This window comes from Pongo abelii, chromosome 1, assembly GCF_028885655.2.
Source record: "Pongo abelii isolate AG06213 chromosome 1, NHGRI_mPonAbe1-v2.0_pri, whole genome shotgun sequence".
Lineage (NCBI taxonomy): Eukaryota > Metazoa > Chordata > Mammalia > Primates > Hominidae > Pongo > Pongo abelii.
The window spans coordinates 36,535,118-36,562,019 of NC_071985.2; the positions used below are offsets into that span (position 1 = coordinate 36,535,118).

General features: G+C 39.6%; 1 protein-coding gene across 4 annotated transcripts in view; it reads right to left on the reverse strand.

The window, feature by feature from the left end:
* Positions 1-1,151: 1,151 nt before the first annotated feature.
* FLVCR1 (FLVCR choline and heme transporter 1) overlaps positions 1,152-26,902 on the reverse strand; it is a 42,218-nt gene continuing 16,467 nt past the window's right edge. For 2 of the 4 annotated variants that reach the window (XR_008510024.2, XR_008510029.2), the window contains 8 exons: positions 17,243-17,310; positions 15,293-15,396; positions 12,997-13,107; positions 12,394-12,499; positions 11,731-11,842; positions 5,462-5,529; positions 5,158-5,295; positions 1,152-4,900 (listed from right to left, as the gene is read on the reverse strand). Coding sequence is in view for 2 of the 4 variants with exons in the window: in XM_054520702.2 (XP_054376677.1) it covers positions 5,221-5,295; positions 5,462-5,529; positions 11,731-11,842; positions 12,394-12,499; positions 12,997-13,107; positions 15,293-15,396; positions 17,243-17,310 (644 nt within the window). In the remaining 2 variants the exon portion in view is untranslated. Of the gene's footprint in view, positions 5,296-5,461; positions 5,530-11,730; positions 11,843-12,393; positions 12,500-12,996; positions 13,108-15,292; positions 15,397-17,242; positions 17,311-26,902 lie in introns of all 4 variants that reach the window. The other 2 variants (XM_054520702.2, XM_002809468.6) reach the window with 1 other exon arrangement.

Here is a 26,902-nt window from a genome sequence, read left to right on the forward strand (position 1 = left end):
TATCATGTTTCCATTTTTTGTTTTCTTGAAGTCTTCCATTTCTATCCTTGCATTTGAAGAAAATCACTTCCTCCAGTCTTTATTGACTAGCTTCAGGAAAGAAATGCCTTCATCAATCTGCCTGGCTAGGAATTCTGAGGCTCTCTCCTACCTTTCCTGTGGATTCACCTGCTCCACAACCCCTGTTCCCACTTGTGGCAGGGGATTCTTAAAAGTTATATGCCTTCTCTTAATCCCACAAAGCCAGGCCAGGTGCTGACAGCCTCCTGTTTGTTTCCCCTAGGGTGGTGCCCTGAAGTACTCAAGTTTGTGTACCTTGCTTCAATTCCACAATCAAGCCATCTGTCTCTATATTTGATGCTTGCAGTTGCCATCCAATGATGCTTGGGAAGCCAGCCTCAGGGAGGTGGGGGTGAGGTGCACAGAGAATTTGGCGTGGCCATGGGTCATGTGGGAGGTCCATATGCAAGGTATCCCAGTGGCTGGTGGGTAGGCTTCCTGATGGAGTCTGTGGAGTGCTGAGTAGGTTTCAGAGACTTTCTTCCCTGCTCCCAGCCTTTCCCAATGCTTAGCTATGCCAATCACCTCAGTATTTTAATTGGGGCAAGGAAGAGGTAGGGTTCTTAGGCAGCATCCCACACAGCTAGGGGCTGAGCACTCACTCACTATGCTATCACCTTCTCCCATGGGAGAAATTGTGTACTGAGGGGAGTCTCTCTTGCCACTAAGCTGTGCCAACTTCAAGGAGGAGTGATGCAGATAAAGTGAAAATCTTCTTCTTCCTTTTCTTTAATGCATTTATTCTCAGATATTTCTGCTCCAATGGTGTGCTGGAACTTCCACATAGGACTTCTGGATTCCTACAAAAGAACTACCATCTGAAAGTACTGGTAAAAATCAATGCTTCTGTGGAAGAATGATGACATAAAGCTCCTGTTCTGCCATCTTGCTAACATCACTCTCTAAAGTTACTTTTAAAGGAATAAAATATTTTAGTATCTATTTTAGCCCTGACCCTGGTAGACTTTGTTTCCTCATTTTATGTTCCATGCACTACCTCATTCCCTCTTTGCCCATTCTGAAATTTTATAATACCTTTAAACTCCCCATGTGTACCTAAGCATCAGAATTCTTCAAAAAGTCATAGAAAATTAACATAAAAAAATAAATTTATTTTGAGTCTGAAATACTGAAGAACAAGCATACAGATAAATAGTACAAAGAACAAAAATTAGAACATGAGTAATGACTTAAGACACAGGCATTTTTCTAGCTATTGCATACAGACACATTTTTACACACAAACATATTTTTTAAAGACATCTCTCCAACATTCTCAAAAAGCAAGAGCTGTATTTGGGACATTTGTAATAAATGCAACAGCTTTTGAAACATCCAGTTTCTTTCCTAAATCATTTGATTAAAATTCACACAAGTGATGATTACCTATTCCATTTTCTGAAAATACGACATACAGTCATGTTTCGATCAACAATGGACCACATATGACAGAGATCCTATAAGATTATAATGGAACTGAAAAATTTCCTATCACCTAGTGATGCCACAGCCATTGTTACATTGTAGCACAATGTATTATCTGTTCTATGTTTAGATTACACAAATACCATTGTGTTACAATTGCCTACAGTATTCAATACAGTACCATGCTGTACAGGTCTGTAGCCTAGAAGCAACAGGCTTTGCCATCTAGCCCAGGTGTGCAGTAGGCTCTACCACCTAGGTTTGTGTAAGTACACTTCACGATGTTCACACAATAATGAAACCACCTAATGACAAATTTCTCAGAATGTAGCTCGTCATTAAGTCACACATTACTGTAGAATTATAACATTCTTGCTTGACATATTACAGACAACTTTCACTCAAAATACATAAAAATTATCAATTCATTTTGCATTCTGTCACATATTCCATCCCCTTTCTAATCAACAAGGAAAAATACACATAACATATATGTATATGCTTTTCACAAATAAAGTATTCTAAATTTTATTTGTAATTTGTTCAAAACCTCAGGAACTCAACAAGTACATGATTATTTTAAACAACATTGATAGTTTAAAAATAAAAACAATTATTTGGGGAGAGACCTTAAAATATATTTTTGGCCATTTTTACCTGTAATGTAAATATCAAAGGAAGCTAATGATTGGACATACTCTGCTTGAGTTACCCTCAACTGACTAAAAAGGCTAAAAAGAAATGTAAAAGTCCCTTGTATCCATAAGGTAGCAATCACATTTGTTTATCCAATTGTCCAGGGAATTTTTCTCTGGCTGGATTCAAGTTCCTGTGATACAATAATTTGGTCTATTCCATGATTAATGGCATTTAATATTTTGAAAAGATCTTTGAGATCAAACTGAACATATTCATTTCATGGATGAGGAAAATGCTGCCCAGAGAGGTTTAATGATTTGTCCAGAGTTATAGGAACATACAGAAATATATCCAGGACATGGACACAGAGTTCCTGATTCTTAGTCAAATTCTTTAGGTAACACATTCCCCAGGGTCAGAATCTACATAATTTACAGTCACTTGATTATAGAGAATGTTATAATTTCAATATATATCAATGCATATATTCTGCCTGATATAGTTGGGATACTTGTCCCTCCAATCTCATATTGAAATGTAATTCCCAATGTTGAAGGTTGGCCCTAATGGAAGGTGTTTGGGTCCTGCGGGTGGATCCCTCATGGCTTGGTGCTGTCCTTGCAGTAGTGAGTTTTCACAAAATCTGGTTGTTTGAAGGTATGTGGCACCTCCCTGCTCTCTTGCTCCTGCTTCGCCATGTGACATCTCTGCTCCCACTTAGCCTTTCACCATGAGTAAAGTTCCCTGGGGGCTCCCCAGAAGCCGAGCAGACACTGGTGCCATGCTTACACAGCCTGCAGAACTGTGAGCCACTTAAACCTCTTTTATTTATAAATTACCCAGTCTCAGGTATTTCTGTTCTTTTTTTCCTGAAACAGAGTCTCGCTCTGTCACCCAGGCTGGAGTGCAGTGGCGCAATCTCAGCTCACTGTAGCCTCCGCCTTCCAGGTTCAGGCAATTCTCATGCCTCAGCTTCCCAAGAAGCTGGGACTACAGGCGTGTGCCACCATGGCTGGCTAATTTGTGTGTGTGTGTGTGTGTATGTATTTTTAGTAGAGATGGGGTTTTGCCATGTTGGCCAGACTGGTCTTCAACTCCTGGCTTCAAATGATCCACCCATCTCAGCCTCCCAAAGTGCTGGGCTGGGATTATAGGTGTGAGCCATCGTGCTCAACCTCAGGTTTTATTTATTTATTTATTTATTTATTTATTTATTTGAGACAGTCTCACTTTTATCTCCCAGGCTGGAGTGCAGTAGCGTGATTTTGGCTCACTGCAACCTCTGCCACGTGCATTCAAGCAATTCTCCTGCCTCAGTCTCCCGAGTAGCTGGGATTACAGGCGCCTGCCACTGCGCTAATTTTTGTATTTTTAGTAGAGATGGGGTTTCACCATCTTGGCCAGGCTGGTTTTGAACTCCTGACTTTGTGATCCACCTGCCTTAGCTTCCCAAAGTGCTGGGATTACAGGCATGAGCCACAGTGCCGCGCCTGGCCTTTTTTTTTTTTTTTGGTATTTTTTTTTTAGTAGAGATGGGGTTTTACCATGTTGGCTAGGCTGGTCTTGAACTCCTGACCTCAGGTGATCCACACGCTTCAGCCTCCCAAAGTGCTGGGATTACAGGCGTAAGCCACCACGCCCAGCCGAAATATTTCTTTATAGCAATGCAAGGATGGCCTAACACACTGCCTAAATCAAAATTGCTATTCACTTCAAGGGTATTCATTACCTGACTAGCTTTTTTGGGTGCATATGAACATAATGTAAATTTTATGGCTGATCAAATGTCATTACTATGAAGATACTCCCTATGAGCTCAGAGAGTCAGGACATCAACAATATTTAAGCTCTCACTGTAAACATGACACAGTGGTAGGCACTGTGGAAATATATTTGGTCTTATTTTCCCTACCTGAGCATATAACAAAGCAGACTGTTCCAATAGTGTGATGACTCTGCAGTGAAGAAAAGAATCCACTCTCCCGGCACACTGATGGAGCATGTACCTGGGCATAGTATTCCTCAAAGGAGAATGGTCATAAAAATGATACTGCAGAATTCAAACAGCATTCAAGAGGTCTCCACTAAATGGGGACATGTAGGCTATCTGAAGTTATTACAGATTTCCTTATTTCAGGAATCTTCAAGGCAAAATATAGGATGTGATACATGAAATCACGAAATAGCCAGTAACATATATGATGAAATTGTCTTACTAGAAAGTTATACATCAGGAAGAAAAAAAAAAAAAAAAAGAAAGTTTAAAAGAAAAAAAAGGCAATGGGTACAAAACTACTCTATCTCAAGTTGGAGTGAAAAAATACAGTGTTAGCATTTATCCATGATAGAAAGGCAGCATAGAAAAGAACTCAAGAAAGAATGAACCTGTAACCAGGCTCCTTAATTAGAACATAATTCTAAGACCAAAGTCTGGGTAGAATCTGTACACAGAATAGTTTTTGTAGCCATTGACTGCATGTGTTAAAAAGTACTTTGTAACAAGAGTACAATAAATGGGAAAAATCTTAGAGGTCATCTGAAAGCCTGATCCCAATGCTGTCCTTTGTGGGTGAGCAGTGTCATGTTGGTATGTTGTACTCATACTGAAGTGGCTTGAACAGCTGGTCAGCACAGTGAAAAAGGCAGCCAATTAGGAATATACTGTACATTTAGTTCCACTGGATATTTTAATATATAAACTGCATGAACTATTATATCTTATGGGGACTGAACACCCCATATTATCACTTTAAAAAGTCTTCTAAGCTTCCATTTTCTACAAAAAAGAAAAACATCGACTTTTAAAAAGTAAATGTCAAGAAGCTTACTTTCAGATACAATATAAGACTAAAAATCGGATACTAATTAGATAAATAGTAGTGTTAACATGATGTAAACAGAAGAATTTTAAGAAAATTTCCCTTAAATTAACAATTAAGCAAAATAATAATTATGCATTTAGAGTTCATATGGTAATTTTCAAGTAAGTGTGTCTATTCCCCCACCACATACAAACCCAGCCTTGGTGCTCACATCTCTCTCCAAGGATGATGATATTGTCTCAATTACTACAGGACAGTAACTTTTCCTTTCTCTTCAAATTGCTGATTCTGACTGCTTGGATAACATAACCGTTTTTGGTTCTTGGTCTGTGGGACTGTCAGCTGGTACCTATAAAAACAATCAGAAGATTAAAAATGTATAGCATCTGGTATATCCTATTATAACAGATCAACAGTTGACTCGGGGGGAAAATATCTAAATAAAAAAACATGGTTTCACATTTATTCTATACATACTTCTCAACAGTATAATCATAAAAATATTCATTACTTACGGCTTTAATATCAACATTTGTAATTCCTATATTTATGTTGTGTCTTCGCAGATCAGACTTGATTAATGCTGAAACAGAGGGGCATCAAGTTACTATAAACTGTTATGCGAAGATTTTTTTAAAAAGCAGCTCAAAGTCTTTCTTGGTATTGTCAAATTTAATACACTGTAGTGTCATGATATTTAATAGCATCCCAACAGCCTGAAAAATAATAGTACCTCTCTAAAGTTGTTAACAATTAATAAGTCATTCAGTATTGAACAAATACGGGAATGCTAGCAACCAATGATACAAAAATGAAAAGTGTAATTCTTTTTCTTAAAGGACTCTCCAATCTAGGGAAACTTTGACATGTAAACAAGTATAACAGTGTGTGATAATTGCAAGGTACAGTGGGGAAGTGGGAGCAAAAAAGTCTATGTCAGCCAAAGGAAATTAGAGAAGGCTTTCCAGAGAAGACATACTTGATACTGGAAAAAACTGAGTAATAACTTGTCAAGCAGACAAGAGGAGAGGAAGGCATTCTAGGCAGAAGGGAATGCAGGTATATCTCAGAGATATTGTGGGTTCAGCTCCAGATCACCACAAAAGAGTGAATATTGCTGGGCATGGCGGCTCACGCCTGTAATCCCAGCACTTTGGGAGGCCGAGGTGGGTGGATCACAAGGTCAGGAGATCGAGACCATCCTGGCTAACACGGTGAAACTCCATCTCTACTAAAAACACAAAAAATTAGCCGGGCGTGGTGGCACGCACCTGTAGTCCCAGCTACTAGGGAGGCTGAGACAGGAGAATCACTTGAACCTGGGAGGTGGAGGTTGCAGTGAGCAGAGATTGCACCACTGCACATATTTTTTGGTTTTCCAGTGCATAAAAAGTTATGTTTATACTATACTGTAGTCTATTTAAAGTTTGCAATAGCATTATGTCTAAAAAAAAAAAAAAAAATCAATCTACATGCCTTAATTTAAAAACACTTTACTGGCCAGGCACGGTGGCTCATGCCTGTAATCCTAGCACTTTGAGAGGCCGAGGCAGGAGGATCACTTGAGGTCAGGAGTTCGAGACCAGTCTAGCCAACATAGTGAAACCCCCATCTCTACTAAAATACAAAAATTAGCTGGGTGTGGTGGTGGGCATCTGTAATCCCAGCTACTCAGGAGGCTGAGGCAGGAGAATCACTTGAACCCAGGAGGCAGAGGTTGCAGTGAGCCCAGATGGCGCCATTCCACTCCAGTCTGGGCAACAAGAGCGAAACTCCATCTCAAAAAAACAAAACAAAACAAAAAACACTTTACTGCTAAAAAATGCTAATGATTATCCAAGCCTTCTGCAAGTTATCTTTTTGCTGGTGGAGGGTCTTGCCTTGATGTTGATGGCTGCTGACAGATCAGAGTGGTGGTTGCTAAAAGGTGGGAGTGGCTGTGGCAATTTCTTAAAGTAAGACAGTGACGAAGTTTGCCATATTAATCAACTCTTCCTTTCACGAAAGATCTCTCTGTGTGCAATACTTGTTTGATAACATTTTACCCACAAAACTTCCTCAAAACAGGAGTTGATCCTCTCAAACCCTGCCACTGCTTCATCAACTAAGTTTATATAATATTCTAAATCGTTTGTTGTCATTTCAACATTTACAGCATCTTTACTAGTAGATTCCAACTCAAGAAAACACTTTCTTTGCTTATCCATAAGAAGCAACCCGGCCAGGCGCAGTGGCTGACACCTGTAATCCCAGCACTTTGGGAGTCTGAGGCAGGCCGATCACAAGGTCAGGAGATCAAGACCATCTTGGCTAACATGGTGAAACCCCGTCTCTACGAAAAATACAAAAAATTAGCCAGGCATGGTGGCGGGCACCTGTAGTCCCAGCTACTCGGGAGGCTGAGGCAGGAGAATAGCCTGAACCTGGGAGGCGGAGCTTGCTGTGAGCCAAGATCGTGCCACTGCACTCCAGCCTGGGCAACACAGCAACGCTTCGTCTCAAAAAAAAAAAAAAAAAAAAAGCAACCCTTCATTTGTTCAGGTTTTACCATGAGATGCAGCAATTCAGTTACCTCTTCATATTCCACTTCTAATTCCAGTTCTCTTGTTATTCCCACCACATCTGCAGCTATTTCCTCCACTGAAGTCTTGAACACCTCAAAATCATCCATGAGAATGGGAATTAACTTCCTCCAAACTCCTGTTAATGTTGATAGTTTGACCTCCTCCCATGAATCAAGAATGTTCTTAATGGCATCTAGGATGGTGCATCCTTTCCAGAAAGTTCTCAATTTACTTTGCTCAAATCCAAGAGAGGAATAATTATTTCTGGCAGCTACAGCCTTTTGAAATGTATTTCTTAAAGAATAAGACTTGAAAGTTGAAATTACTCCTTGATCCATGGGCTGCAGAAGGGATGCTGTGTTTCCAGACATGAAAACAACATTGATCTCCTCGTACATCTTCATCAGAGCTCTTGGGTAAACAGGTGAATTGGTCAAAGACCAGTAATATTTTGAAAGGAATGTTTTTCTCAGTAGCAGGCTTCAATAATGGGTTTAAAATATTCAGCAAACCATGCTATTAACAGATGTACTATCAACTACGGGGTTCAGGTTCATTGTTCCATTGTTAGAGCTTAGGCAGAGAAAATTTGGCCTAATTCTTAAGGGCCCTAGGATTTTCAGAATGGTCAACAAGCATTAGTTTCAATTTAAAGTCACCAGCTGCATCAACCCCTCACAAGAGAGTCAGCTTGTCCTTTGAAGCCAGACACTGATTCCTCCTCTCTAGCTATGGCAGTCCTAGATGGCATCTTCTTCCAGTATAAGCCTGTTTCATCTACATGGAAAATTTGTGGTTTATTGTAGCCACCTTCATCAATCACCTTAGCTAGATCTTCTGGATAACTTACTTCAACATCTACATCAGCACTTGCTGCTTCACCTTGCACTTTTATGTTATGAAGACAACTTCTTTCCTTACCTCATGAACTCACCTCTGCTAGTTTCCAGCTTTTCTTCTGCAACTTTCTCACCTCTTTCAACGTTCACAGAATTGGACAGTTAGGGCCTTGCTCTAGATTAGGCTTTGGCTTACGGTGATGTTGCGGCTGGCATGATCTTCTAACAAGACCACTCAAACTTTCTCCATATCAATAGGCTGTTTTGTTTTATCATTTGTGTGTTCACTGGAGTAGCATTCTTAATTTCCCTTAAGAATTTTTCCTTTGCATTAGCAACTTGGCTAATTGTTTGGTGCAAAAGGCCTAGCTTTTGGCCTATCTGGGCTTTTGACATGACTTCTTCACTAAACTTAATCATTTTTAGCTTCTGATTTAAGAGGAGAGATTTACTACTCTTCCTTTCGCTTAAACACTTGGAGGCCACTGTAGGGGTATTAATTTGGGGGTATTAATCAGGGCCCTGATTTCAATATTGTTGTGCCTCAGGGAATAGGGAAGCCCAACAAGGGAAAGAGAGATGTGGGAATGGCTGGTCAGTGGAGCAGTAAGAATACACAAAACATTTATTTATTAAGTTCACCGTCAGGCCGGGCACGGTGGCTGATGCCTGTAATCCCAGCACTTTGGGAGGCTGAGGCGGGCGGATCACCTGAGGTCAGGAGTTCGAGACCAGCCTCAGCATGGAGAAACCCTATCTCTACTAAAAACACAAAATTAGCCGGGCATGGTGGTGCATGCCTGTAATCCCAGCTACTCGAGAGGCTGAGGCAGGAGAATTGCTTGAACTTGCGAGGCGGAGGTTGCAGTGAGCCAAGATCGTGCCATTGCACTCCAGCCTGGGCAACAAGAGTGAAACTCCGTCTCAAAAAAAAAAAAAAAAAAAAAAAAGTTCACTGGGTGTAGTTCATGATGCCCCCAAACAATTACAATATTAACACCAAAGATCACTATCACAGATGACCATAACAGATATAAAGCTCTCTAGTAAAATACTCAACATATGAGAGAAATTAATTAGCATTTGAGATGGTAAAAGCATCAATGTAAAACTAATTTTAAAGATCTATTTTCAGTTCTTAATTTTCTAGACTTGATTTGTTTGAATTAGTTTCATGAATCTCTTGTAAAAGTAATTTGAAGGAGGATTACAAAACTGCTCCCTTCTTTGGTATAACAATAATACTGTTTTTTTTGAGACGGAGTCTCACTTTGTCACCCAGGCTGGAGTGGTGGTGTGATCTTCACCACTCACGGCAACCTCCGCCTCCCAGGTTCAAGCAATTCTCCTGCCTTAGCCTCCCAAGTAGCTGAGATTACAGGTGTGTGCCAATACAACTGGCTAAATTTTTTTGTATTTTTAGTAGAGACAGGGTTTCACTATGTTGGTCAGGCTGGTCTTGAACTCCTGACATCAAATGATCCACCTGTCTCAGCCTCCCAAAGTGCTAGGAATACAAGCATGAGCCACCACGTCCAGCCAATAGTAATAGTCTTAGATAAGATATAGTACTTGCCTAGAAATTAAGAACCAACATGGAATTACTTATGAAAGAACAATAGTTAAAGCAGTTAATGTATTACATATTTCACAGTTCTGTATGTTTTATTTTACTAACTGGACAAGGGGAAAAACTCCCTGTGATAAGATGTTTTTCTTTGAGGAAACAGAGTGCATTCACTTTCTTTTAGCTTCATGAATGAATGCTCAGGTTCCTGTCATTCATACAATAATGAGTGAGTGACCTTAGGTAGTTGTGTATATCCAAAATGTCTATCACTGGTGAGATTTCATATTGAAGGTTTCACAAAGAATGATCAGGTATTCAACAAACAGTAGAAGAAATTCTGATTCACATCTTTCTGATAGATTCTATCCTCCAACTAAGTTATAACCAGATCAAAGAAGCACAATCTCCCTTGGTATCTGCGGGGGATTGATTCCAAGACCCTGCCTCAGATACCAAAATCCACGAATGCTCAAGGCCTTTATATGAAATGGTGTAGTATAAGCTTGTTCAACCTGTGGTCTGCAGGCCATATGTGGCCCAGGACAGTTTTGAATGTGGCCCAACACAAATTCACAAATTTTTTAAAAACATTATGAGATTTTTTGCAATTTTTTTTTTTTAGCTCATTAGCTATCATTAGTATTAGAGCATTTCATGTGTGGCCCAAGACAATTCTTGTTCCAATGTGGTCCAGAGAAGCCAAAAGATGGGACACCCCTGGGTAGTATTTACATATAACGTACACACATCCTCCTATGTACTTAAACCATCTCTAGATTACTAATACCTAACACAACGTAAATAGTTGTTATACTATAATGTTTAGGGAATGATGACATTTTAAAAGTATGCGCCTGGAAAAAGTTCTGAACATAAGTCTTGCCTCCAAATCTATTGTACACCCATGTGCATGGGCAAACTATGGATAAAAATTCTTTGACATTCTCTTTCTCTGGAGATTGAGCACTATTTTCTTTCCTGCCCATGTCTATGATGACTATACCTAAGAAGTATAAGCACTAGCTAAGGATTCCACATACTATTTCCACCACTACCACTTGACTGCTTACCATCTCTACCACATTATAACAATAGTAACACGTGTTAGGCACGTCCCAGGTGCCAGACACTAGGAACTTTTCATGAACCATTTCAATTAATCCTCACAGTAACCCTATAAACCAGGCTTTAACACTCTATTATATAAATAAGGAAAGGAGGATTTGAGAGGTTAAGCAACCTGTCTAAAGTCACACTCCCAGTGAGCAACAGAATCAGAATTTGAGGCCAGGTCTTCCCAACTCCAGGTTTTTTTTTTTTTGAGACGGAGTCTCGCTGTTGCCCAAGCTAGAGTGCACTCGTGCAATCTTGGCTCACTGCAACCTCTGTCTCCTGGATTCAAGCAATTTTCCTGCCTCAGCCTCCCAAGTAGCTGGGACTACAGGTGCGCGCCACAACTGGCTAATTTTAGTAGAGACGGGGTTTTGCCATGTTGGCTAGGCTGGTCTCAAACTCCTCACCTCAAGTAATCTGCCCGCCTCTGCCTCCCAAAGTGCTGGGATTACAGGCATGAGCCAACACACCCAGCCTTTACTACTCATTACAACAGTTTTGCTTGCTATGCAGAGTAACTGTATTGAATTTGAAATCTGCAAAATGAAGTAAGAGATTCATGACCTTAGAAGAAAACAAATAATGTCCTGCTTTTTATCTCATTTTTTCCCCTTGAGTTGTCAAGCTATTGAGAAGCAATATACATGAAAATTAACACATAACATAAGACCTTTTGCCAGGCAAACGCCCTAATTTACCTGTTAAAATGATGCCTATAAACATCCAGACACAGAGAAAAATGTTCCCTGCCTTAGGACCATAGTCTGATGTGAGCTTTCCTTGAGCCAATGTGAACAAAATTCCAAATATCTAAAATACAATAAGAAAAATAATTCGTTATTAAGTTAACTTATTTAAAGCAAGTATAAAATATTCACCAAAACTTCTCTTAACTTATTTTGTTTATATGATTTGGTTTCCAGAAACATTCATTGAAAAGTTGAATTGTTAAAACAAAAACCATGGTCAGGCTGGGCGCAGTGGCTCACACCTGTAATCCTAGCACTTTGGGAGGTTGAGATAGGCGAATTGCTTGAGCCCAGGAGTCCGAGACCAGCCTGGACAACATGGCAAAACACCATCTCTACAAAAAATAACAAAAAAAATTTAGCTGGGCATGCTGGTGTACACCTGTAGTCCCAAATACTCTGGAGGCAGAGGAGGGAGGATTGCTTGAGCCTAGGAGTTTGAGGCTATAGTGAGCCATGACTGCACTACTGCACTCCAGCTTGGGTGGCAGAGCAAGACTCTGTCTCCAAAAAACAAAACAACAACAACAAATAAAACCATGGTCAAACTCATTACTCACTAGAATATCTGGTACAATAATCATCTCAGGTTTAGAGAAATCAGAGGTTTACCTGTGCAGAAGCATTAAGAAGACCAGATGAAGTACCTTCAGATTCAGGGTAAGTGATTTCAACAGCAAATTCAAAACCCAAAGGGAGGTAACCAGTCATGTAGAAGCTAGGAAAATAAATCCAGAATTACAGAAAGAATGATCAGAAAGTCACAATCACATACTGATGCAATCATTCTGCCTCTCAGGCTTATTCTAATGACCAAATAAGTGAATATTTTGAAGTTGCTAGTCAAAGTAAGGAACTATTATCATTGACCAATCAGCTCAAGGTTACAGAACTGGAAGCAACAAATACAAATTTCTTTTCTCAGAAAAATGTACTTCTAGTTTTATAAGTTGATTGTCTTTGTAACCAAATAAAGTTACACAGATTAAGTAAGGCTCATCCATTTTTTTTTTACCTATGGTATACCAAAAACCAATTTTAAATAATTTTTAATAGTTCTTAAGAATTACATGTTTATATGCATATAATGAATCCTTTAAAGTTTAAAATATTGAAGAACCTTTGGATGAACTGAAAAAATTAAAGACCAGAGTAATAATACTTCAGAATTATAACAGCATGCTATCATTCCTCCTAAACACATCTGATACTTACCCAAGCACCCCTCCAGTAACAAACACAATGATAATGTATCCAAGGTCCAATGTGAAAGTAAAGATAACCATTCCAATAAAAGACAAAATATAAACTATCAGAGTTGTCTGTCTAAAACAAAAACAACAAAGCTGTTAGTATTTTGTCTGATTCTCCTAGGAATATAAAAATCATCAGTCTTAGCTGTTCAGTAATGAATCTTTGTTTTTCAAAGTTCACCCCTTCTTGTCTATGGAAAATGTATCCACCAAAGCATAAATTTTAAAGCATTTTAAATTTTAAAGATTCAGCAGCACCAGAAAACCACACCATATCGAATGCTCAGATGGGGATCATTTTATAGGAATAAAATCATTTTTATGCCACAAAATGGGATAGTTCTCTATTCACATTTCAAGATTCAGATCAAATTCTACCTCTTCCAAATGCCTTCTGTAACCACACCAGTTTATAAGAGTCTCTCTTTCTTCCAAATTCCCTTATCATATTGGCACTATAAAACTTATGACATCTATTTTACTTTGTTATATTATTTAACTTTTCACATGTGAATGCCTTATTTGCTCCATTTAGACCACAAACATCTTAAGAACAGGGATCACATACTGCTTGCCATAATTTTCATCTAAGAGAGATGCACACAACAGGAGTTTGGTGAATGAATGGCAGTTACCCTGAGAAGAAAGCCGCAGTGGCAAAGAACACAAGTCTATGCCTATCAAGTTTTCTAAATGTATAACGGATAAAAGACTTAAGAAATCTAATCCTTTACATATGCTCCCTTCATCTATAAATCAAGTAGGTTTCACTCTAAGCTATCATTTTACAATAATGACGCTAAGGCAAGTGTTGTCTTAAATTATGGAAGAATTATCTTGGAGAATTTCAAGATTAGAGATACTTTTGGTAGGATTTAGACTAATAATATCAAATATACCTTGAGCCTTGAAAGGCACACGGGACACAGTTCCATATTTCATTCATTTATTCCTTAATAGTTTCATTCATTCATTTCCAAGTACAGTGGAAAGTTTTGGCCTGTTACAAAATGTGGTGATTCTTTTAACTCCCAGAGCAAAATATGCTGCCTCTGAAACCCCTTTCTTAGTCTCCCAGTTGGTATCATTCATTTTCTTTGGTGTTAGCATTTTGGTGGTTCCATATAATATACAATTAACAGAGTACATTCTTTCTTTCTTTTTTTTAAGACAGCGTCTTGCTCTGTCACCCAAGCTGGAGACCAGTGGCAGGCTATCTCAGCTCACTGCAACCTCTGCCTCCTGGGTTCAAGCAATTCTCCTTCCTTAGCCTTCTGAGTAGCTGGGATTACAGGTGCCCACCACCACACTCGGCTATTTTTGTATTTTCAATAGAGATGGAGTTTAACCATGTTGCCCAAGCTGGTCTCGAACTCCTGGCCTCAAGCAATCTACCCACCTTGGCCTCCCAAAATGCTGGGATTACAGGCAGACATTGTGTCAAGACAGCATTTTCACATTATGCATTATATTACAGTTAAGTGGTACTGTAGTCTGGGGGTACTTTAGCTAAAAAGTTCTTACCAAAATAAAGTCTTATGCTCAACAATAATTTTTTGATTGGAAAGAACTACTTTTTTGTTTTTGTATTTAAGCCCACAACATAAGAAAAGAACAAGATAGGTCGGGTGCAGTGGCTCATGCCTGTAATCCCAGCACTTTGGGAGGCTGAGGTGGGCAGATTGCCTGACCTCAGGAGTTCAAAACCAGCCTGGGCAACATGGTGAAACACTGTCTCTATCAAAAATTCAAAAAATTAGCTGGGTGTGGTGGCGCACACCTGTGGTCACAGCTACTCAGGAGGCTGAGGTGGGAGAATCACTTGAGCCTGGAAAGCAGAAGTTGCAGTGAGCCAAGATGGTGCCACTGCACTCCAGCCTGGGTGACAGAGTGAGACCCCATATCAAAAAAAAAAAAAAAAAAGAACAAGATAAAGTCTATCAAAAGTCAAATATTTCTCAGAAATGGCTCTTTTTAGAATAGAAATAATTCCTTCGGAAGTGGTAGGTATAAGTACTGTTAGAAAGAAGGGGCTCATAAGGTATCCAAGTTCTCAAAATAGAAATAAGTGTGACCAATAAAACAATACAATACATAGAGTATTGAAACACTTGTTAAGTGAAGAGAACCTACTAGTGTTTAGAATCCATATCTTTAAGTAATAACATGTTTTAAATTTCTTGAAATAAAAAGCATATTGTCCTTTAAAATCAAAATACCTTTGGTTATACACCATATATGTATTTACTTTCACTTACTTGTATGTTTTAGTATAATCCAGCCATAAGCCACAAAGAATAGAGCCCACCATTCCAGCTACTACTAGCGTTAGCCCAATCCTTCCAGCATTGACTTCTTCTCCCTGAAAACAATTTGCATAAGAAGTTGATCAAATAAATGGATTAACTAATTCAGACTCTTCACATTCCCACACCTTTCATAGTCAATGAAAATAATTAGATAAAACTAAGCGCACAATAGGAAGATTTAGTACACGTGGCAGGGTGGGAGGGGAGGGCAGGTAAAGAATATATAAAAGCATTATATTTTAAAACCAGAAAAAAAGCCTAAAATAATAGAAGAAATAAAAAAGGAAAATTTTCCTCAATCCTCTATGGTTAGAAGTACAATGATTTTTGTTAGGATTCTTAAGTATAGATAGTCATGTGCTCCATAATGACGTTTAGGTCAACTCTGAATCATATATACAGTATGATCCCATAAGATTATAATACTGTATTTTTATTCTACCTTCTCTGTTTAGATATATTTAGATACACAATACTTACCATCGTATTACAACTGCCTACAATATTCAGTAGCATAACATGCTATACAGGTTTGTAGCCTAGGAGCAATAGGCTACACCACATAGTCTAGGTATGTAGTAGGCTCTACCATCAGGTTTGCATAAGTACACTCTATGATATTCACACAACTATGAAATTGTCTAGCGAATTTCTCAGAAGTTATTCCTGTCACTAAGCAAGGTATGACACTGTATAGATACCTGAAAAGGAGGTTAATCGATAGCTTTTACATAGTACAACTGCTTTATCCTTTCAAAAGCAAAGATACATCAATCGGAACTTGATATTTATTTATCTATATTTATGCTGAGTTCCCTTAAAATGTTTTGTCTTTTTCCATATAACCAATCATATTATTTCCTAAAAATAAATTTAGGTATTGTCACAGGGATAGTAACTTCTGCTTTCCATATTGTGTGTGTGTGTATTTTGTTTTGTTTTTTTTTCAGGTGGAGTCTCACTCTGTCACTAGGCTGGAGTGCAGTGGCACTATCGTGGCTGGGATTACAGGTGTGAGCCATGGTGCCCGGCCTGTTTTTTTTGAGACGGGGATTCGCTCTTATTGCCCAGGCTGGAATGCAATGGCACGATCTTGGCTCACCACCACCTCCACCTCCCAGGCTCAAGTGTTTCTCCTGCCTCAGCCTCCTGAATAGCTGGGATTACAGGCATGTGCCACCATGCCCAGCTAATTTTGTATTTTTAGTAGAGACAGAGTTTCTCCATGTTGGTCAGGCTGGTCTCGACCTCAGGTGATCCGCCTGCCTCAGCCTTCCAAAGTGCTGAGATTACATGCGTGAGCCACCACGCCTCGCCATACTGTGTGTTTTATAAACTGGATTAAATAAGTTAAATTAAAATGATGGGAGGCCATTGTTTTGGAGTGAGCTCCCACACTAGGCCCAACAGACCAGACCACATAGAATGGTGTCACTAATGCTAGGTGCCACATAATCAAACTGAACTTTAAAAGGGGCCACTTTTCCCAAAAAAAAAAAGGAGATTCACAGCAACCTATCAGATGGGGCCCAGTCCCCTTTGCTTTAATCCTATAAGGAAAGTAACTTTGTAACAACCAATCTGCTCTTCGTTCCTTGTTTCTGCTTTCTTCAGCCTTTTTCTGCCTATAAAGCCATCTCCTCTGCTCAGCTCATCAGTACCTTTCTAAATCTTTAGATGGGATGCTGTCCAATAAAGGAATTGATAATAAAAGCCAATTAGATATTTAAAGTTGTGGAAATTTCATTTTTTAACAAATATATTCTCAATTAAAACAAATGTAAATATTTGATAGCAACAATGTCATAACCCTTAATCTCATGACCCTGCTAATGACAATTATATTGCTAAAGAAAAATTCTTGGCCAGGCATGCAATCTGATATAAGCAGAAGCTTACCTCATAATATGTCAATATCATTTGATTTAATAATGTTGAGACTGAATAAAAGGCACCAGTCATGATACCTACAATAATAAATAAAGATGATATTAAGTCATGATACCTACAATAATAAAGAGAATACTAAAAGTGTGTCATTTACCAGTTCATGAAGTGACATGGAATATTATGTGACAATTGTGGAAATATATTTCTTAACACAGTTGATAAAGGAAATTAAAAACCATTGCCATTCCCTTTCAGAACATGGACTAATGAATTTAACGCCTAACTGTACTAAAGATATAATAGCAGAATTCTGTCCTAACACTATTATTATTTAGATTGACACATACTGACCATAAATCATACCCCCACATGCAACACATATATGGCAACCAGTCAAGCAATGGATTGTTTACTGAATTCCTACAATGTACTACTACAGTCAACGAATGTGCAAAGCCTAACAGAAACTGTGCTTCATAAATCTTACCTTTTTGTATCAAAGACTTACTGAAAAGTCATAAGACAAAATCAGTTAATACTTTTTCTTTTGAGATGGAGGCTTGCTCTGTTGCCCAGGCTGGAGAGTAGTGGTGCAATCTCAGCTCACTGCAACCTCCGCCTCCTGGGTTCAAGCAATTCTACTGCCTCAGCCTCCCAAAGGATACTTTAAAAGTGAATAATAAAAACAACTGATTATGAGAAGCACAGGATAGGTTTGAATCCTGATGTCTCCTAGCATGTATTGTATGAATTTAGGTAAGACTCTTAACCTAAATTAAGCTAAAACTTAAGTTTATTATTTACCCATTACTAAATATTTTAAGCATATAAAATAGTATACAGAATATAACAAATATCCTCATATATCACCCAGATTTGGCAAACATTAACATTTTTCCATCTTTGCTTCAGATTCATTTTTCAGACTTTTCTCAGTCCTATTCTTTACCAAAGGCAAGCCCTAGCTTCAGCTTGGTGTTTATCATTTTATATATTACCATATATGCATATTCATAAACAATTAGAAGTATTCTGTATGTATATAAATATTATTTGTATCCATCTGCAACTTGCTGTTATTACACAATATTGAGGTGGTTTTGAGATGTACCCATGTTGATATTTTTTGTTGTAGTTCATTAGTTTTCTGTTGTACAGTATTCTATTATATTAATATACTTCAATTTAATTATCTCATCCTGTCAACAGACACTTAACGGTTTCTTTTTTAGTTTTTCACTGTTTAAAACAAGACTGCAATGAGTATTATGTTTTTGTTCTTATATATAAGGGCTTCTCTAAGTATATATCTAGAATAGACCTTCTACTTTCTAGATATAAGCAATTCGCTCTTCAAAGTAGTTGTTATCTGTTCATACTACCAGCAGAGTTCCTACTGCTCCACATCCTTGCCAAATTTGTTTTCACCAGATTTTAAATTATTTTGCCAACGTGAATGTGTGTGATATTACATCTTACTCCGGCTTTGATTTGTATTTCCTTGATTACTGGTAAGGCTGAATATCACATAAGAACAATACACACAGACACACACACACAAATGTCTTCTGGTGTCCTTGGATTGTTTGCTCTTCCTCATTTGCAAGAGTTATTTTTAACTAATACTAATCCTTTGTTGGTTATATGCATTGCAGACAATTTTCTCATAGTCTAAGTCCTGTCTTTTCCCTTTTTTAATAATTTCTTCCTAGAAAAGATTATTTTAATGTAATAATATTTATCAATATACTTCTTTAGGGTTTATGTTTTTTGCATTAAGAAATTCTTGGCTGGGCACAGTGGCTCACGCGTGTAATCCCAACACTTTGGGAGGCCGAGGTGGGTGGATCACGAGGTCAGGAGTTCGACACCAGTCTGGCCAAGGAGTTCGTGACCAGTCTGGCCAACATGGTGAAACCCCGTCTCGACTAAAAATACAAAAATTAGCCAGGCGCAGTGGCGTGTGCCTGTAGTCCCAGCTACTGGGGAGGTTGAGGCAGGAGAATTGCTTGAATCTGGGAGGCGGAGGTTGCAGTGAGCCGAGATTGTGCCACTGCACTCCAGCCTGGGTGACAGAGAGAGACTCTGTCTCAAAAAAAAGGAATTCCATAGAGCGAGACTCTGTCTCAAAAAAAAAAAAGACAAAGAAATTCTTTGAGAATACTAAAGATGGTCTCCTATATTTGTTCCTAAAACTTTAAAGTTCTTATTTTTTCTCTTTGTTCTCTACTACAATTCATTTTTATGCATGGTATGATGTAGAGATCTAATTTTAGTTTATTTCTCCCATATGGACAATCAATTATCCTGGGACAATTTACCAAATAGTTCCTCTTCTGCAAAACCTCAAGTTTTCCTATATGTATACAGTTTGCAAATATTCTAGTTTTTATTTTTCTAGGCATGGCAACATGACTTTAAATATAAACAAAGATGACATTCCCTGTTTTCTGCCTTAGTAATCATGGAAGCATTTACAGAGATGTCAGGCTGTATCCTTGAGTAACTTTGATGAGCAGAAACTAGCTGCCAATTCACACTGGACATGCAGTTTTAGCAAGAAATAAACTTTTCATGTTTCAGGCCACTAAAGTTTTTGAGCAGGACTTTTTTTTTTTTTTTTATACGGAGTCTCGCTCTGTTGCTCAGGATGGAGTGAAATAGCATGGTCTCGGCTCACTGCAACCTCCACCTCCCAGGCTCAAGGGATTCTCCTGCCTCAGCCTCCTGAGTAGCTGGGATTAACAGGCGCCCACCAACACACCTGGCTAATTTTTGTATTTTTATTAGAGACAGGGTTTCACCATGTTGGCCACACTGGTCTTGAATTCCTGACCTCAGGTGATCCGCCCGCCTTGTCCTACCAAAGTGCTGGAATTACAGGTATGAGCCACTGCACCTGGCCAGCAGGATTAATATAACCTAGCCTAGGTCAAGTGACACCCAAGGTAGGTCTCTGGGCTCTGTATTCTGTTCCAGTGATCTGATGTCTATCCCTTATTCATGGCATCTTAATTACCATAGATTTATAAATTTTGATAACTAAGAATAAGTCCCTTACCATGTTCTTCATCAAAATTATCTTTGTTGTTCTTGGCCCTTACTTCACTCACAGGAATTTTTACAGTTGGTTTGTTCCATTACAATCCCTGTTTAAACTGGAGATTAAAGGATGAGACCTATAGCTGGTCTAAAAACTTGTTAACAACACTTATCAAAAACACCTGGGTAACTGGCCTTTGTTATTCAACTTCCCACTGAGCTCGGGAACGCACATGGACCAGGTTGGGTTAGCCTGCGGAAGATGAGGATAACAAATGAGGCCTGTGCTCAGGCCTGAGTGTACTCTACTACACTGCACCCTATGGTGATTTTGAATCTAATACATACTGAAATAAGGATAGCAAGAATTTGGATGAAGAATTATAATAGCAAAAAAAAAAAAAATACTATGTTATCTGAACCTAGAGTATGGTATCTAAGTTTCAGATAGCAAACAGCAACAGTTGGGATAGTAAGGGATCATCTTTTCTCCAAATAGTGCAACCTCAAAAAAAAAAAATGTGGCCGGGCGTGGTGGCTCATGCCTGTAATCCCAGCACTTTGGGAGATCAAGGTGGGTGGATCACATGAGGTCAGGAGTTTGAGACCAGCCTGGGCAACATGGCAAAACCCCATTTCTACTAAAAATACAAAAAATTAACTGGGCATAGTAGTGCGTCCCTGTAGTCTCAACTACTCCGGAGCCGGAGGCATAAGAATTGTTTGAACCCAGGAGGTGAAGGTTGCAGCGAGCAGAGATCACACCACTACACTCCAGCTTGGTCAACAGAGTCTATAAAGATATCTATTTATATTATAGACTTTATTATAGATAATTTTTTTCCAAAAAAATTTTATCTTAGTCCATTTGGGTCCTGAGTTTGGGACACTGCATATATGATCCTGAAGCTCTATTCTAGAAGTATTATTCCTTATCCACAGTATCCCACATGCAAGACTGCTCCAAGCTTATATATATCATATTAGGCATGGAGGGGGACCAGGGACATGTCTAAAAGGTATGATGTGACCCTCACACAAACATTATGATCCCTAACTCTGGACCCCTTTGGTGAAGAACATGAAGTCGAGAAACTACTCGAACTTTATCAGAAAATACTGTTGAACCCTCCACAGTGTTTCCCAACTCCTTCCTCCTTATAATTCCTTCAACAAGTAAACTCTGTTTAATTTCCTAAGCAGTTTCTGTATCTGGTTTTTTAAAATCAACCCAAATCTACAATTGGCATTTGATAACACAGTGGTCCTGTAAGGATTAACTGGCACCTTTATAATTTTAAATCTTTCATAACATGGTATATCCCTCCATTTAAATTATTTAGGGGAGAGGTGGCTGGAGAAAAAATAAATTATTTAGGTTTTTTTTTTTTTTTTTTTTGAGACAGGATCTCACTTTGTCACCTAGGCTGCAGTGCAGTGGCACAAACACAGCTGACTGCAGCCTTGACCTCCTGGGCTCAAGCGATCCTCCTATCTCAGCCCCATAAGTAGCTGGGACTACAGCCACAGACCACTGTGTCTGGCTAATTTTTGTATTTTTTTTGTAGAGATGAGGTTTTGCCACATTGCCTAGGATGCAGATCTCCCTTTATACCTTTCGATGTTTTATAATTTTCTCTATGAAGTTCTTTTGGTATATTTATTCTAAGATATCTTTATAGTTTTAGTTGTTATTACAAAAGATATCTTTTCATAGGAATACAATACCTATAAATACATAGGAATGCAATTGATATTTTCACATTGTCAGCTATTTAGTAACTTTGCTAACTCATTCTTATTAGTTTTAATAGCTGTCTCTAGGTTCCCTTGTATTTTTTTTTTTTTTGAGACGGAGTCTCACTCTGTCGCCCAGGCTGGAATGCAGTGGCGCCATCTCGGCTCACTGCAAGCTCTACCTCCCACGTTCACGCCATTCTCCTGCCTCAGCCTTCCTAGTAGCTGGGACTACAGGTGCCCACCACCACGCCTGGCTAATTTTTTGTATTTTTAGGAGAGACGGGGTTTCACCGTGTTAGCCAGGATGGTCTCGATCTCCTGACCTCGTGATCCACCCGCCTCAGCCTCCCAAAGTGCTTGGATTACAGGCATGAGCCACAGCGCCCGGCCTCTCTTGTATTATTTTACTAGATGGGCGACCACCAAACATTTTCTGTAAAGGACCAGGTAGCAAACCTTTGTTAGCTTTGTAGGACATATGGTCTCTAATGTAACTAATGTAACTACTCAACTTGCCCTGGTAGTTCAAAAGCAGCTATAGACAATATGTAGACAAACAAAACTTTAATTAAAAAAACAGGCAATGGCCAGATTCGGCTCATGGGTCACGGTTTGCTGACCTCTGATATGCACAATCATATTATGAGCAATAACACCTTTTTTCTGTTTCGTATACCTTTTCTTTTTTCTTGTGTTAGTGAGCCAGCCAGGACCTCCAGTTACATGTTGAACAGAAGTGATGACAATAAATATCCTTAAGGATACTTCTTATTGATTCTTAAGGATAATGGCTCTAACGTTTGCCTTTAGTATAATATTTGCTATAGGGTCTTTGTAGATAAGCTTTATCAGGTTCAGAAAGTTCATTCGTTGGCACCTAATTAAACTAAAGAGCTTCTGCACAGCAAAAAAAAAAAACTATCATCAGGGTGAACAGACAACTTACAGAATGGGAGAAAATTTCTGCAATTTATCCATCTGACAAAGGTCTAATTATCTAGAGTCTACAAATAATTTAAATTTACAAGAAAAAAACAACCTCATTAAAAAGTGGGCAAAGGACATGAACAAACACTTCTCAAAAGACATTCATGGCCACGCGCGGTGGCTCACGCCTGTAATCTCAGCACTTTGGGAGGCCGAGGCAGGCGGATCATAAGGTCAGGAGATCGAGACCATCCTGGCTAACACAGTGAAACTCCATCTCTACTGAAAAATACAAAAAATTAGCTGGGCATGGTGGCGGGCACCTGTAGTCCCAGCTACTAGGGAGGGTGAGGCAGGAGAATGGTGTGAACCCGGGAGGCAGAGCTTGCAGTGAGCCAAGATCGCGCCACTGCACTCCAGTCTGGGCAACAGAGTGAGACTCCGTCTCAAAAAAAAAAAAAAAAAAAAAAAAAAGACATTTATGTGGCCAACAAACATGAAAAAAAAAGCTCAACATCACTGATAATTAGAGAAATGCAAATCAAAACCACAATGAGATACCATTTCATGTCAGTCAGAATGGTGATTATTAAAATGTCAAGAAACAACAGATGCTGGCAAGGTTGTGGAGAAAAAGGAACACTTTTACACCACTGGAGGGGGTATAAATCAATTCAACCATTGTAGAAGACAGGGTGACAATTTCCAAGATATAGAAGCAGAAATACCATTTGACCCATCAATCCCATTAGTGGGTATACACCCAAAGGAATATAAATCGTTCTATTATAAAGATACATGCACATGTATGTTCACTGCAGCACTATTCACAATAGCAAAGACATGGAATCAACCCAAATGCCCATCAATAACAGACTGGATAAAGAAAATCTGGTATGTTTACACCATGGAATACTATGCAGCCAAAAAGAAATGAGATCAGGCCGGGCGCGGTGGCTCACGCCTGTAATCTTGGCACTTTGGGAGGCTGAGGCAGTGGATCACCTGAGGTCAGGAGTTCAAGACCAGCCTGACCAACATGGTGAAACCCTGTCTCTACTAAAAATACAAAAATTAGCTGGACGTGTTGGCACATGCCTGTAATCCCAGCTACTCGGGAGGCTAAGGCAGGAGAATCACCTGAACCTGGGGGCAGCGGTTACAGTGAGCTGAGATTGTGTGCACTCCAGCCTGGGCAATAAGAGTGAAACTCCGTCTCAAAAAAAAAGAAATGAGATCATGTCCTTTGCAGGGACATGGATGGAGCTGGAAGCAGTTATTCTCAGCAAACTAAGGCAAGAACAGAAAACCAACCACAACATGTTCTCACTTATAAGTGGGAACAAAATGATGAGAACACATGGACACATGGTGCACGGGGGTGGAAACAACACACATTGGGACCTTTGGGGTTTGGGGGAGAAAGAGCATCAGGAATAATAGCTAATGGATGCTAGGCTTAATACCTAGGTGATGCCTGAAGTCAGGAATTCAAGACCAACCTGGCTAACATAGCAAAACCCCATCTCTACTAAAAACACAAAAATTAGCCAAGTGTGGTAGCACATGCCTGTAGTCCCAGCTACTCATGAAGCTGAGGCAAGAGAATCGCTTGAACCTGGGAGGTGGAGGTTGCAGTGAGCCAAGATCATGCCACTGCACTCCAGCCTGGGTTACAGAGTGAGAAACCAACAAAACCGAATATTGGGGGAAATTCAGCCAGATATCAGGCAAAATTCACCCCCGATATTTCACGTAGGTTCTTTTCTATTTTCCCTAAGTGTCAGCCGGTCTGAGAAATAAAGGGACAGAGTACAAAAGACAGAAATTTTAAAGCTGGGCATCCGGGGAAGACATCACATGTCGGCAGGTTCCATGATGCCCCCTGAGCTGTAAAACCAGCAAGTTTTTATTAGTGGTTTTCAAAAGCGGAGAGAGTGTATGAATGGGGTGTGGGTCACAGGGATCACGTGCTTCACAAGGTAATAGAATATCACAAGGCAAATGGAGGCAGGGTGAGATCACAGGACCACAGGACCAGGGCAAAATTAAAATTGTTAATGAAGTTCCCAGCATGCACTGTCATTGATAACACCTTATCAGGAGACAGGGTTTGAGAGCAGACAACTGGTCTGACCAAAATTTATTAGGCGGGAATTTCCTCGTCTTAATAAGCCTGGGAGCGCTATGGGAGACTGGGGCTTATTTCATTCCTACAGCTTCAACCATAAAAGACAGCCACCCCCGGAAGCGGCCATTTTAGAGGCCTACCCTCAGGGATGCATTCTCTTTCTCAGGGATGTTCCTTGCTGAGAAAAAGAATTCAGCGATATTTCTCCCATTTGCTTTTGAAAGAAGAGAAATATGGCTCTGTTCCGCCCGGCTCACCAGTGGTCAGAGTTTAAGGTTATCTCTCTTGTTCCCTGAACATTGCTGTTATCCTGTTCTTTTTTCAAGGTGCCCAGATTTTATTTTGTTTAAACACACATGCTCTACAAACAATTTGTGCAGTTAACGCAATCATCACAGGGTCCTGAGGCAACATACATCCTCCTCAGCTTACAAAGATGACAGGATTAAGAGATTAAAGTAAAGACAGGCATAGGAAATCACGAGGGTATTGACTGGGGAAGTGATAAGTGTCCATGAAATCTTCACAATTTATGTTCAGAGATTGCAGTAAAGACAGGGGCAAGAAATTATAAAAGTATTAATTTGGGGAACTAATAAATATCCGTGAAATCTTCACAATTTATGTTCTTCTGCCATGGCTTCAGTCGGTCCCTCCGTTCGGGGTTCCTGGCTTCCCGCAACAACCGAGATTGCAATTAACTTAATCATTTATGTATAGTCAAGTTTTTTGGGTTTTTTTTTTTCTCAGATGGAGTCTTGCTCCGTCACCTAGGCTGGAGTGCAGTGGCACAATCTCAGCTTACTGCAACCTCTGCATCCTGGGTTCAAGCGATTCTCCTGCCTCAGCCTCCCGAGTAGCTGGGACTACAGGTGCACACCCACCATACCCACCTAATTTTTGTATTTTTAGTAGACACAGGGTTTTGCCATGTTGGCCAGGCTGGTCTTGAACTGGCCTCAAGTGATCCACCCACCCTGGCCTCCCAAAGTGTTGAGATTATAGGAATGAGCCACTGTGCCTGGCCCCAGTAAGTATTAAGTGATGTGGTATCAAAGACACCAAAACTCCTCAGATATCTGAGTGTTCACTGAAGGCACCATCTAACATCCTCGATGGTGCCATTTTCTTCCTCCCCTTTGTCTATTCAAATCCAATCCTCTCTTCAAGGCCCAGCTCAACCACTCCCTGCCATCCCTAGGCCTTCCCTTCATTTATCCTTTCTCAATGATAGGCCTCAATGAAGGCCTTCAGCATGCACTTGCCATACAACTTATCTTGTGTTGTTATCCTTTTGATAAATACCGACTATATTGTTGCTTTTCAGATGTTTATATTATCTCCCCAATTAGACAATCAATTTCCTATGGGCAGAAATCATATATCATGCCTCTTTCTAGAGGCAAGAATGAACAATAAGTGAGGCAAACATTAAGCTAGCTCTTATAGGATTGCTTACAGAAAAAAGAAGCACATTTCCAATAAAAGAAATATTGGCACAAAATTACAGAGACTAGAATTAACAGTGTATATGCATGTGGAGATGTGTCTCTGTGTGTGTGTGTGTGTGTGTATGTCTGTGACAGGGGTTGGTTATAAGTGTGGCTGAAAGAGAATTTTGTATTGGGAAAGTGAGTGATAAAAGAGTGATAAGAAAAAAGCCAGGCCAGATGCGGTGGCTCACGCCTGTAATCCCAGCATTTTGGGAGGCCAAGGAAGGAGGATCACAAGGTCAGGAGTTTGAGACCAGCCTGGTCAACATGGTGAAACCCTGCCTCTACTAAAAAAACAAAAATTAGCTGGGCGTGGTGGTGTGTGCCTGTCATCTC